At 40.3% G+C, this 14,863-nt stretch overlaps 2 protein-coding genes across 7 annotated transcripts in view; one reads left to right on the forward strand and one right to left on the reverse strand.

Moving 5' to 3' along the window:
* The window catches only part of lrba (LPS-responsive vesicle trafficking, beach and anchor containing), a 218,069-nt gene that overhangs the window by 77,828 nt on the left and 125,378 nt on the right, over nt 1-14,863 (reverse strand). For all 6 annotated transcript variants that reach the window (XM_087808002.1, XM_087807992.1, XM_087808010.1 and 3 more), the window contains exons 38-39: nt 11,018-11,161; nt 9,188-9,324 (exon numbers count right to left, since the gene is read on the reverse strand). In XM_087808002.1, the coding sequence (XP_087664128.1) occupies nt 9,188-9,324; nt 11,018-11,161 (281 nt within the window). The remainder of the gene's footprint in view (nt 1-9,187; nt 9,325-11,017; nt 11,162-14,863) is intronic.
* mab21l2 (mab-21-like 2) lies at nt 6,574-8,061 on the forward strand. Its single transcript, XM_087807892.1, has one exon. The coding sequence runs from the start codon at nt 6,765-6,767 to the stop codon at nt 7,842-7,844; it is 1,080 nt and encodes a 359-aa protein (XP_087664018.1). The 5' UTR covers nt 6,574-6,764; the 3' UTR covers nt 7,845-8,061.

The following is a 14,863-nucleotide window of genomic DNA, read 5'->3' on the forward strand; positions in this document are numbered from 1 at the left end:
ATAGTTATCTATATCGTAACCACTTGATGGTGTGGGCACCGTTAATCTTTTTCCGCTTTTTGTCTTTCGTAGAATCGATGCTTTGAGACTCGAAGAGATGCTACGTCATCGGCTATTTAAGTCAAGTTTTGTATTCTTAATGCAACATGCATGCGCAAATCGATTGCGATTTTCCAAGATCGTGTTTTACGTTAGGTTTTTGTCCGTATCCGTTTATTGAAATATTTCATTGCGAGCTCATATTCAGGTTTTGTGCACATTTCCCGGAATCGTGTACCGACAGATATTGACAACAAACCTCCACCAACAGGTTTGCCTACAACTCAAATGTTCATCTATAGCTCGTCCAGCCACTGCATAAGTAGCATCAACAGTTGTATGTTGCAGTTTTTTGTAAATTATGGGGTCATTAGTGTATAAAGCAGTATTTGCAAATGTGTATTTTGGTCTGAAAATGTATATTTCAATTCAGATACGTGTAGTTTTATCCGCAGATGTGTGCAGGAGAAAATAAAGTTGTGTATGCATGACCTTTTCATTCACTTCACGGAGAAGTAGAAATGACTAAAAAGGATTACTACTACGATCATGAAGTTATTGTACGACAAAATATAATTGATTGAAAACCAGCTTTTTTTTTCTTTTCTTTTACGCGCCAGAGTCAAGTTTCATTGTGCCACGAAGAGATAAGAGTTTATGGCCCCGCGGAGGAGGAGGAGAAATACTCCCAGGGAAGCCTTAAAACCTTTGTTTGGGCTCAACTCTTCTAATAGACTCAAATCCCTCCTAATTGTTTGCCCATAACTTCAACATGAAGAGGCTTCCAAAACCGCTGGCTCGTGATTTAAAGAGGCACTTTTACAATAATTGGGAGGCTCAGCCATATAAAGGAATCGGGGAATATTTACAGTAACAACAAAAAAAGAGAAGCAAGTGGTGTTCGTTTCTTAAGGGTGTTGCAAATGGCTGTCGTGAAGAGACAGAAAGTGGAAACAAAAGAGGGTGAGAAGAGGCTAAAAGGAGGTCGTTCAAACCAACACGAATCGTTGTCACGGAACCGACCGAGCGATTTATCGATCAATCCCAGGATGCACTCCGTCAGAGCGGACAAGCAGAGAAAATGGATGGCGGGATAGCGAGAGGACGAGATGGACGCCGGCCAATATGAAGGAGTGAGAATGAAGGAGGGGGATCCTTCGGCGCTCATTGATAACGACGTACCTGCTCAGGCTGTCCGTTAGCCCTGTAGCACAAACTACTTAGGCTCTAACTGGAAAATCAATGGGCTCTTCTCGGAGAGACCTTCTCGCCCCCGTGCTTCCTTGTGATTGGCAGCGGCAGTCGAAGGTCATCCCTGGCGACCATGAGGGTTTGGTGGAGCGAGCATGGTCAAGGAGTGTTGGGGGGTGAGGAGGGGGGGGGGTGCGGTCACGGCAGTTTGACACTTAAGTCAAAAGCTTAACGATATGGGACCGGGGTCGCCTCAGAACACCAGAGTGATTTTCCTTGACTGAGTGACCATCAATTCAGGCACTCCGGCGAACCCCGGGTAGCCGTCACCACCCCACTAATTAGAGTTACCAATGTCTTCTCGATGGAGGGGGGGTTCCTAACAATCCAAATTTGGAGTCTGACCTTTTCCAAGAATTGACAAGAAGACTTGTAAAGTTGTGCGTAATGAAAATGATACATCTCAGAAACAACGTTTACTATTACTATATATGACCTTTAACTTAAAAATGAAGGGGTACTTTAACCAGAGCAAGTGAAGACCGACTTATATTGGATGGTTTCAGGGTTGCCTGCCTTGGTTTTCCTTAAGATAGAAGTTTGGAAACACAACTCCACAAAGACGGAAGTATAAAGTGTATTTGTAATACCGTAGTTTACAGACTATGACCCTCACTTAAAAGCATTTAATTTTCTATAAGAAATTGCGCAATGCGCCTTATGATTCGAAGGACTTTTATATATGGATTGATCACCGTCAAAACACACACAATACGAAGGGATACAAACCGCTACCATAACAAGATGAACACAACACGCTTACCATGATTTCGGATGGATGTTAACTAAAGAACAGAGCGTTTATAGTTAAGAGGTAAACATACATTCAAGACTTGCGTACCAACTTTTTAAAGTCGGACACTGAAGATGAAGAGTTTGAGGACTTTGTGGACGAGGATTTAAGTGAAAAAAAAGAGTGTATTGTGTTGTATTTTCCTTGTTATGACAGAGAATTTGGAAAGTTATTTTGAAAAATGCTAACGCTTGTTCAGCGGTATCAGACGGTGAATTTTTGACAAGTTTTTAGATGTAATTTCTGTGATGGTCTGTAGTTTCATAAAGAACTCGTTGTTCCCGTGAGTGTTAATCGGGACGTTGCTGTTCAAGCATCTTAGTCCATCATTTCTCGTGAGGTTAGACTGTACAACTGACTTTGGGGGCAGGAGCAGAGTGAAAGATTGATGTTATACTATTCTTTATTAATCTTTGTGTTATTTCCTTTGATCTATGTTCTGTATATTTGCACTTTGTCATCCCTTGCACTTTGTTTTTTATATTGAATTTTGCCAACCCTTGCACTTTGTTTTTTATTTTGAATTCTGCCACCCCTTGCACTTTGTTTTTTATGTTGAATTCTGCCATCCCTTGCACTTTGTTTTTTATATTGCACTTTGTCATCTCTTGCACTGTCATCCCTTGCACTTTGTTTTTTATGTTGAATTCTGCCACCCCTTGCACTTTGTTTTTTATGTTGAATTCTGCCACCCCTTGCACTTTGTTTTTTATGTTGAATTCTGCCATCCCTTGCACTTTGTTTTTTATATTGCACTTTGTCATCTCTTGCACTGTCATCCCTTGCACTTTGTTTTTTATGTTGAATTCTGCCACCCCTTGCACTTTGTCATCTCTTGCACTTTGTCATCCGTTGAACTTTGTTTTTTATATTGCACTTCATCCCTTGCACTTTGTTCTTTATATTTGCACTTTGCCACCCCTTGCACTTCTGTTTTTTATATTCAACTTTGTCATCCCTTGAACTTTGTTCTTTATATTTGCACTTTGCCACCCATTGCACTTTGTTTTTTATATTGAATGTTGTCATCCCTTGCACTTTGTTTTTTATATTGAACTTTGTCATCCCTTGCATTTTGTTTTTTATATTGAACTTTGTCATCCCTTGCCATTTGTTTTTTATATTGAACTTTGTCATCCCTTACACTTTGTTTTTTATATTGAACTTTGTCATCCCTTGCACTTTGTTTTTTATATTGGATTTTGTGATCCCTTGCACTTTGTTTTTTATATTGAACTTTGTCATCCCTTGCACTTTGTTTTTTATATTGGATTTTGTGGTCCCTTGTACTTTGTTTTTTATATTGAACTTTGTCATCCCTTGCACTTTGTTTTTTATATTGAACTTTGTCATCCCTTGCACTTTGTTTTTTATATTGAACTTTGTCATCCCTTACACTTTGTTTTTTATATTGAACTTTGTCATCCCTTGCCATTTGTTTTTTATATTGGATTTTGTGATCCCTTGCACTTTGTTTTTATATTGAACTTTGTCATCCCTTGCATTTTGTTTTTTATATTGAACTTTGTCATCCCTTGCACTTTGTCATCCTTGTGCTTTGTTCTTTATATTGGGCTTTGTTATTTTTATTGCACTTTGTTCCATCTATCTATCCATCCATTCCTCACTAAATCGGTACCTTTATTTACCTGTGCTAATATGATCATAATGACATCACCCTGATCAGCTGATCGAAGCCGCTCACATTCGTGGGAAAAACCATATCTAAGGACTTCCGAGGCCAGAACCCTCTGAGGAACAACCTACGTCTGAGTTTGATGTCACTTCCTTTCACCAAATCCAATGAGCACAGAGCGTTTCTCACTTCCTCATTCATGCAATGCTCCGGAGCGACAACACCTCCAACATGCAATATTGATAGCCGGAGTCCAAACACACACACATCTGCCGGTCGACTCCAGCGGTCGTCCTTCTCTGCCGAGCAGATGCCGGAGCCTGTCAGACAATTAGCTCCCTTTCCATGATGTTCTTTGAGGCTCCAGCAGCTGGGTCCGTCCAGGTTCCAGAGACGACGACAAGACGAGGAGAATTCCCTTAAATATGATGTCAGGCCATGTGCATACGTGCACATCTGTGCGGGTTTGTTAAGTGCCAGGAAGCGAGTGAGTTTTTTTTGTTGAACGTATCATGTTTCAGAAAAACATGCAGAAAAGGAACACGAACGTCAGGCGCTCGACAGCTCCGAGATTTCTGGAGTCCGGGTGAGAAAACGATTGATTTATTCGTCATTAGCTTAAGATTTATCGGAGCTGAAGAATCTGGACTTGTATCGAGCGAGGGTCTGCAAAGAGGACACGGTTTCACCGCGAGGAGATCGCTCCGGCGATCAAAGGGACCCCCCTTTTAGCAAAGCCCCTGATCTTTTCTCCAGTCAAAATAAACCAGGGCAAACTCTGGAGGAACCCCAGATAAGTCCTGATGTGTTGGAGAGATAAAGGACACGCGTAAGTACCGCGAGCAGATCCCACGATGGCGGACTATTGCTTGACCTTGTCTTGAGGGGGGGGAACAAAAAAAATGTAACTATTGAATGCAAAAAGAGGGAACATCCGAGTGGATTCCTCATCGTGGTTTGCTTCTATTTGAATGTGAATCAGTGGCTATCGATAACCATCTATGGAAGTCATTACTCTGGAAAAATCTCTTGCCTCACTCGCAGCTACAACTGTCGACAGACTAGCTTGGATGAAGGCTAGCATGGCAGCGTCAAATTTACACTCAAAACTTACACCACAAATAGTCTCATTTTTCAAATATTAACTCCACCTGGATATGCAACTTGTAGTAATAAAACAGCAATTATTAAATATGTTAATATCCTTCACTTCAACTTCATGTTAATGGTTTAGTTCAATCACATTTGAGATACATTTGTTTTTTAATGAAAATTACATTTCATTTTTTTTATAATTTCTTAAAACGAAGGAAATATATTCACTTATACACAAAACATAAAAAAAACTAAATACATAGATATAACTCCATCGATCCTTTGGGGGAATTAATTTGGTGAAAAATTGAGGTAGGAATTAAAAAGTGAAAATAATTGAAATCCATTCGAGGTTTTACTGAATAAAGTGTTTTAAGATGGAAAGTGTTATTGAGCTACTTCTGTCATAATCATGGCTGAGCTTTCTGTCTTATTCGCAGACTTGGCTTCTTCTTATCATCTTCTGGCGAATTGGAGCGAGATTCCAACTTCTGTTTAATGTCAAAATAATATTTGTATAAAGTGTCAGACACTATAGTTTAGTGACTGCACACGATTAATGAGCATTAAATAAATAACAAATAATAAAACAAAAGTCTATAAATGAAGCGATTGAAAATCCGGCTGCGTTAATATTTTTTGCGTTTTGTTTAAATCTGAAATACGCGCAAAACGTGAAGGGAAAACTGTAAACGATTTTAAAAGAGCCAGTACTGACTCTCACGGGGTGAATTATATATTTAAAGTGTGTGTGTGAGGGCAGACAAAAAGCTGTAAACGGTTGCACTATATATACATATATATATATATATATATATATATATATACACATATATACATACACAGTGCAAGGATTAATCTGCGCCTCGAACCTCTGTTTGCGCCGAATCTAAACGCGCGCCTCTTGGGTACAGGTGCGCGTGTAAACACGCGTGTCCTAAATATTTGTATATATTATATATTGCACTTTAAATATTATAATAGTTATATCATCTTTAAAAATCACTGCTTAAGACACATTTTTTAAAATTAGAAAGTTTTACATTTCGGGTTATTTCTTTGGAGCATAATGAAATGATATATTTATTTAACAATTGGTTAAGAACAAATGATGAACGTGGCAAATCATTTTTAACATGTATATAAAAAGGCTGCAATTTGCATTTTAATTTATTATAATTAACTTTCATTAACGGTCAACAGAATGAACAATAATGCAGAATATATCCAGTGTTTATGTCGCGACGCAAAAAAAAAAAAAACTCCACCGAGAGCCGCCGCGGTTTGTGCGTCTCTATGATAAAGATCAATATTGTTATTATTCAATAAATAATGCACGACACGTGTGTAAAGTGCACGTTATTTAACAATTGAATAAAAGTATATTTAACAGCATATATATTCCAACAAAAAAAAACTGAGCAAGAGTGTTTTACGAGAGAGAGGAGGAAAAGAGGCTCTTAAAACTGCGGGAAAAAAAGGAGAAAGTTCGCAGTTTGTGGCGCAGATGAGAAGCTCCGCGTGGAACCAGGGGTGCGTCTCCGGAGCTGGTATCCGCTCGGAGCGCAGCAGAAGCGGGTCTGCTGGTCTCTCCGAGCAGCGACCCGTCCAAAGACTCCCGGCGGGGCTCGTGATTGGCTGCGGCGACTGACAGCTCGACGCGTGATTGGAGGAGGCGGAACCCCGCCCCCCCTTCCAGGAGCCATTCATAAAGTCTTGGGGCCACAGCTGACTCCAAAAGTGGACTCGAGATGCGCGAGAAGCCGAGAGAGTTCTGCAGCCGCGCGTGAGTTTTTTTTTTGGATCGGACCCGAACCTTTTTTCCTCACGGTTTTTTTTTTTCTCCTGCGCACTTGAGGCGAGAAGTTCTGCCTCCGGCGTCACCGGTCAGCGTTGGATCCGTCAACCTACTGCGACCCGCCGGTCTTCAGCCCGGACCTGTGCCCCAACATGATCGCCACGCAGGCGAAGCTGGTCTACCAGCTCAACAAGTACTACAACGAGCGGTGCCAGGCGCGCAAAGCCGCCATCGCCAAGACCATCCGGGAGGTCTGCAAAGTGGTCTCGGACGTCCTGAAGGAGGTGGAGGTCCAGGAGCCGAGGTTCATCAGCTCCCTGAGCGAGATCGACGCCCGCTTCGAGGGGATGGAGGTGACCTCCCCCAACGAGTTCGAGGTGGTCCTCTACCTCAACCAGATGGGGGTCTTCAACTTCGTGGACGACGGCTCGCTGCCGGGGTGCGCGGTCCTGAAGCTGAGCGACGGGCGCAAGAGGAGCATGTCCCTGTGGGTGGAGTTCATCACGGCGTCCGGGTACCTGTCCGCGCGCAAGATCCGCTCCCGGTTCCAGACGCTGGTGGCGCAGGCCGTGGACAAGTGCAGCTACCGGGACGTGGTGAAGATGGTGGCGGACACCAGCGAGGTGAGGCTGCGGATCCGCGAGCGCTACGTGGTCCAGATCACGCCCGCCTTCAAGTGCACCGGGATCTGGCCCCGCAGCGCGGCCCAGTGGCCCATGCCGCACATCCCGTGGCCCGGTCCGAACCGCGTGGCGGAGGTGAAGGCGGAGGGCTTCAACCTCCTCTCCAAGGAGTGCTACTCGCTGACGGGGAAGCAGAGCTCGGCGGAGAGCGACGCCTGGGTCCTGCAGTTCAGCGAGGCCGAGAACCGGCTCCTGATGTCCGGCTGCAGGAAGAAGTGTCTCTCGGTGCTCAAGACGCTTCGGGACCGACACTTAGAGCTGCCGGGCCAGCCGCTCAACAACTACCACATGAAGACTCTGCTGCTGTACGAGTGCGAGAAGCACCCGCGGGAGACCGACTGGGACGAGTCGTGTCTGGGGGACCGGCTGAACGGGATCCTGCTGCAGCTCATCTCCTGCCTGCAGTGCCGCAGATGTCCGCACTACTTCCTGCCGAACTTGGACTTGTTTCAGGGGAAGCCGCACTCGGCCCTGGAGGCTGCGGCCAAGCAGACGTGGAGACTAGCGCGGGAGATCCTCACCAACGCCAAGAGTTTGGACAAATTATAAAAGAACTATAATGGAGATAAGAAACTCTCGGAATGTGAAAAACACGACAAAAATATTTTTTGTTGTTTCTTTTTTTTTTTTTTTAAAACGGAGGGATCGGGCCAGAGACGGAGAGAAAAAAAATGAAGGTAGTGTGTCACCACTTTCACAAAGTGAAGGAACTTTTTATTTATGCACAGGCGTGCCAAGTTTTCATTCTGTGCTTCCAAAAAAAAAGAAGAAGTGAATAAAAAGGATGCGAATTAAATTCACACACGTAGGCCTCATGTCTTGACCCGTTTTTTTTTTACTTTAAAACGACCGAAATGAACGTTTAAATATATATATTTTATATTGCGATAGTGGGAAAAAACAAACGCAGTAACATAATCGATAATTCAGTCTTATTGACTTGAGATTACAAAATAAATGTTAACACGTCCTTTAAATTATTTATAACCACCTGTAGGTTAAACCATCTGTTTTCAGGCTTGCATTAGATTAAACTTACTTGTTTTTCTTAAAGCGTTTTTCGTCTGAAGTGTTTTTTTAAATTCAAAATTCAAAATGTTTTAAAGCTTTAACAAATAAAGCTAAACTTAAAATACATGTAAATAATTTCCATTCTCAGTTGCACAAAATGTGTCATAACGTGTTAATACAGGATTAAATCTATTCATATGGTTTAAAAAAATACCCCCGAATTGTTTAATTGTTATTAAGGAAAAATAAATTATATTATGAAATATTAAACTAAAGATTGTAGATTTGAGCTTTGGAGTAAAAACTACATTTCATTATTGTTGCGTAAATAATCATTTTTATTTAAAGTATCAACGATATAAAACACATAATTGCATTTTTAATTTAAAAAGCAAGTGATATAATTCAAATAAAAATCAGTGGCATTTCCTCAAAACTCCTGTGACTTTATCATCTTTGTAGAAAACGTAAAATAAATAAAATACAGTTTCCCTGAATAATATAATCTTATATTGACAACTTATAAATGGTTTTATTTTAACAAATCAAATATGTTAGTCATTTATTTTAAATAAGGTTCTCATTGAAAACATTATATAAAGTATGCTTTTTTAAAGTGGACTTGAAAATTAAAATGATGCGTGAAGCCTTTAACCAACCAGTAATTCCAGGTATATTTATTTTTTTGTCTCATTTTTAATAGACAATTATCATAAATATGATGTAAAATGTAAATTAAAAAAAAGACAGATTTTCAGTCGGATAGAATCTCTTATTATTTTGTTGATTGTAACCAAAAATGAATATTTTTGCCTTTAAATCAATCCTTAAGTCGCAACAGTCGAGTTCATAGAAGCTAATCTTGCATTAACATCAATTACCTTCGGGTCGATGGTTCTGAAGCCGGGGTCCTCCTCGTCCACGTCGAAGTAGAGCTCCGAGGCGGTGACCGACAGAGTCCCCTTCACCACCAGGGCTGGAGCCACCAGCTGGGCACTGGTGCTCAGACTGACCGGGCCTGCGGGACCAGAACCTCACTTCAACTTTATACGATTCACTTTTTAATTCATCCTTAAACAACAAATCATTTCAAACATTCCAACAGGAAAAATAGACTATTTTTTTAAATTTATTTTTCTCTAAATCTGATGCAGCAGATTTCGGGTAAACACTTGCTTGTTTAAAAAAAACAAACACAAGTCGTTCACCAGCCACTGAAGCTCAGGCTAATCTCTCATCAATCTTAATTTATGCCATGACGACAATAGGCGAGCGGCTCTGGGGAGCCGGGACTGGAAGCCTGATTTCCCTCTGCTCCGTCACAGACAAAACCGACATGGATCGCCTTAAAAGTGACGCGACACACAGGAGGACACATTGTTTTCATTCAAAGCAGTCGCACCTAAAACAGACGGCTGACGACGACGACGTGCGCATCTTTATCACGTCAGATTACGCCTTTAATCCATGTTAAACCAGTTATTTTCATGGGCGTCTGATCCTGCTTTGCACATGAAACGCTGGATTAGCCCGAATAATAAAAATAAAAACTAACCAGCGATGATATTCAATGAAAGGTTGAGAAAATCTTGAGTAATTCTGCTGCTAAAACGTGCACTTTTAGGTGTTTAAAGAGAAAAACTGAGCTTTGCTAATACGACTTGTTTTTCCCTGAATGTTCTCCCAGATGTTTGGCTTGACGAAAAAATTCAAACCCCATCCGAGTTCACAAACAATGTCGCTAAAAAGAGAAACAACGTTATATTTAACATAATAAACCATCTTATTGGCTGAACTAAGGTTCCAATACTTTGTTTTTTCTTCAAATCTCCCTAAAGAATGAATCAATATTCTGATGCACATAAAAGGGATTAAAAGAGTTTATAAAAGCATTGAATTAATGCAACCATTTTGTGAGATTCAAGCATTTGTAAACTGCTTCAGTTTTGAATCAATTTTGAGTCGTCGCTGCAAGAATGTAACGTCGGTCGATCCTTGAAACTGACGCCTTCGTCTGAATCCATTTCATGAGCTCTTCAATGTAACTAGTTTTTTAAAGGATTAGTGGGATTTAAATCATGTTATTTTCACCAGAAACATGGATAATTTTCAATGTTCAACACAAATTTGTTTAAAATAATATACTTTTTAACCTTATGTTCCTCTTTTAAAATGATGCCTTTGTTACATTCATTTTAAAGATACTTTAATTCATAATTTCTTGTGTAAAAACCCTAATGTGGTTGGTCTGGTGTGTCTATTACAAAAACACTGTACGTGACATCGTGGACGGATCGCCTACAGGAGCCAAGGTCTTAAGCAGCATGGGGTTCTTCAGACCCCGACTCATACAAGCAAGACAAACTTTTTTTTTTTTAACTTTAAACTTAATATAGCTGCAGTTAATTCAAGGTGAAATTTACCAACGTAACACATCATACATGTTCTAGATTCTGATTTTAAATTCCACCTCAACTCAATGTAGCTTAATATTAAATTGAGGATATTTTTAAAAGTTAATGTGTTGAAAAATAAATGGCTGCATAATATAAAAAAAATCAAAAATAGTTGCATTTTGAGCCTCAATATCTTTAAAAAATGGCTCATCCATAACATTGAAATGCATCTAGACACGTTGACGGCGTCGGTAACGAAAAAGGCGAACGAGAAGAGGAAGTGAGACGGACGCGAAGGGGACGTGGCCGGTTTACCTGTCAAGTTGTCGAGGTCCTTCTCCTCGAGGGACGACAGATTGTCGTCGTCTCCGTCCAGAAGTGCGTCGCTTTCGGAGTTTTGATTCCCCAGCGCCGGACCCTTGATGGACTGCGTGCCTTTGAGCACATCGTCTTCGGATGCTGCGGACGATAAGAGGTTTTTTTTTAGCTGCATTCATTTGCTCAAAATTATCTTTTATAATTAAAATATATTTGATGTCAACAAATGTTTAGAGCAGTGAGTGTCGAACCAGAATCTGAGTCAGAGACTCAACAAAATCAACCATTTAGTCACTCATGTCCTAATATAATATATATATATATATATATGACTTAACATTGACTTAACATTGTTTCAATGTGTAGTTTATGGAAGTTATTATAAAATATTTTTTGCTGAAAATGTGTGTTTCAAGTTAAACTTTTATATAAAAAAAAAACAACCTTTCATTATGAGTTAAATTAAGGGTTGAAAGTTTGACACACATGGTTAAAAGAAATCCAAAACCATAATCCTTTAAAAAAAACTAACAAAAAATAGTCGCCACAATAAAGACAAGTAAAAACTTTTCACTATAACAGCATAAATATTGAATATTAAAATGGTTTCTTAAAGGATTGAATCTTTTTTTTTTCAATTCATAATTGAATTATTGAAACATAACATAAGTAAATAAACTGTGAGGGAAAAGAATGTGAAGAAATGATTGAAAATACAGTGAAATTAAAATGGTTTAGTCGGAGTAATGTGTGAATATAATATGAATTAGATAATTAGTGACATTATTTGATGAGTCATGAGCTCTTCTGACTAGGAAAGAATCTGACGCACGATACGTATCACGACACGTGTGTGACGATACAATATATTGCGATACTGGAGGATATATAACGATAACACTTTCTCTGGCTTTTACAACAAAGAAATAAACAAATACTTTCTCCAATCAAATGCTTGTAGGAAAGTGCTTCTCAAAATAGTAACAAAAAATTTAAACTTATGGTTCCAATGCACAATAAATCAACCTGAAGCAACATACAATATCCAGTATCTGTCAGTGTTTGACTTTTAACTTTTTAACTTTGTTTTAAAGTCAACCTCAGCTTTACGAATGTTGCCGAGTAGTGGCGGGAGGTTGAACTGCAGCACACGAATGAATAAACCCCGTGAATATTTGAGGTGTTAACTGTAAAAATTAAACATCAAATGAAATATACTATTGAAATATAAACTTAAATAACTTTGAATTGAAATAAAAGGTTATTTCAAAGGTAAAAAAAAATGGTGGGAATACAATTATCCTTGTATACATGTAGTATACACTTATTGTTATTTATATTTCTTACACAACTACTTCCGAAAGACACACTCAGACTTGGGAATCCAATCTTCTTGGAACGACACACAAGTCAAGTCACAAGTCATCGCCCGGATTAAACCCAAACACGTCTTAAAACCCGTTTGGATTTCAAACCAATCGTGACCCGAGGTTTTTTCCGAGTGGATTATTTGAGTAAAAAAAAGAAGTCTAATCTGCAAACATTTAGAGAGCGCCGCATTCCCCGGCGGTGCATGGTAAGGATCCGCAGACTCACAACTCTCTGGCAAGTCTCTGTAAACACGGCGGGTGTGATTGCGAAGCTGCTTCTGTGCGTTTTCCCAGCATGCTCGGGTAAGAACGCGATCCAGGAAACGTGTAATTTATGCAAAGGTTGTTTTGTTTTTTTGTGTCACCTGAGGGCAGATTGGTTGCACTTCCTGACCAAAAAAAAAAGGCGCAGCTGTGTCATGTAGACTTTGAAACTACTGAAGAGAAAAAAAGAAACGAGAATCACTTGTCATGGAAAATATGCAGCTCGCTGATATTTAGACTGGTCTTCCTGTAATTAAGCCTCCCCGGAGGATTCCTTAGTTAGGAACTGAAATTACTACCAGCTCCACTAATACGTACCACATGCGATCGCATTCACACCAAGTGGACAGGGGGACTTATCAGGCCCGGCTTAGAGACCCCCGTCCCAGCAGCCACCCCCCCACCCCCCCACCCCCCCACCTCAGTCCGTCCGTCCCACCTTGACAAAGGTCCAACTCGCAAATATTTCACCCGGAACACACAGCTCCAAGTCGGACCTCTTTGCCAAAACATGAGTTATGAATAACTTTTTCTGGTCAGAGTGGTGTGTGTGTGTGTGGGGAGGGGGGTGTGGGGGGGTAGGGGGGGTGAGTCTGGGAAAGGACCGGTCAGTTGGGCGGGTCGGTCCAGAAAGGCTTGGACGGAACCAAGCCTCCAATTACATTAAAGATGAAATGTTCGACTCTCTTTCTTCTTGAAATAGATTCTTCTCTTCCTGCTCCGATTCCACTACCTTGAGCTCGTGGTCAGACTGTGTGTGTGTCGGTGTGTGTGTGTGTGTGTGTGTGTAGTAGGAGTGTGTGTGTGTGTGTGTGTGAGAGACGTAAGAGTGCTGGGTGTTTGTGAATGTGTGTCAGCATGTTACAAATTATGCAGTCGGTTGTGTGTTCATACAAACCGAGTGTGTCTGACTCATTGCTAGCGCCGGGTGTGTGTGTGTGTGTGTGTGTGTGTGTGTGTGTGTGTGTGTGTGTGTGTGTGTGTGTGTTCGTTCTAGTTTTTCGGGTCAAGTTTGTTGGACGTTTTATCTTTTAGCTTGTTGTGTGTAAGCTGTAGGGTTCAATCTGGTCAGGGTGTGTGTGTGTGTGTGTGTGTGTGTGTGTGTGTGTGTGTGTGTGTGTGTTACATTAGCATACACTGTGTTCATTTTATTCCATTAATGTGTGTCTGTGTGGATGTTTTGTGTTTTTTACCATTTAATTTCCAAAGTGGCAGATATGTTTGCACAAATATTCAAAATAATATGGTATATTTAATATTTTAGTTAATCTTTTAGTTCCATTTTTTCAACCCCGCAAAAGTGATGAACATTCTTTAATAAAATACTATTCAAGTGGTCATTTCAAATATCATATAAACCACATTCTAAAAAATAGTGTTTTTCAGTTTTGTTGTTTTGTAGTTAAACTTCTCTTTTTGGATTATCTGAGAGTGTAACTGTTGACCAACACAAACTAAGACATGTGCGTGTGTGTGTGTGTGTGTGTGTGTGTGTGTGTGTGTGTGTGTGTGTGTGTGTGTGTGTGTGTGTGTTGGGGATGTGAGTCATACCGTATGTTTTAAGTGCGTTTCTGTACAAGTCATTTGTCGGTTCGTTGTGTTATGTGTTTTTTTTCCAGTAGTGATGCGTTGATGAAGCTTCATGAAACAGTGTCATGTTGTTCAGAGGTCAGTAGGTGGCGCCACCAGTTTTAAAAATGATGTTTTCATTAGAACATTTGTTTAAAGCAAAGGAAAATAGTGCAGAGACCGCCATCTAGTGGACTCTGAAAATAACGACACTGGTTCATGAAGCTTCATCTAGTTTCCAGGTATAATGTGTGAGCAAAATTAAAGTTCCTGTTTGTCAACAAAACTAAGAAAACAAAGTGTAATGTTGTGTATAGTCTTTAAGGGTAGTGGATTTAAAATATATATACAGGTTTGTGTGTTGCGTTAAGTTGTGTACGTGTGTGTCAGACACGTCGATTAGAAGTAAAAGAAAAGACGGAAATAAAAACTACACAATTCAATTAAAAGAATCAAAGAAAGGTTTTTAAAAAAAGACTCGACAGTCTGTGAATCAACAGGTTGAACTTTTTTCTTTCCGCCCCAGAACACATTCTGTTTTTCCGTCCACACACACACACACACACACACACACACACACACACACACTTCTACCTGCTTACACGACCGGAGGCGTGTGCGTGTTCGCGGCAATTAAATT

Source organism: Callionymus lyra, chromosome 1 (assembly GCF_982586985.1).
Source record: "Callionymus lyra chromosome 1, fCalLyr1.hap1.1, whole genome shotgun sequence".
In the NCBI taxonomy this organism is placed as follows: domain Eukaryota; kingdom Metazoa; phylum Chordata; class Actinopteri; order Syngnathiformes; family Callionymidae; genus Callionymus; species Callionymus lyra.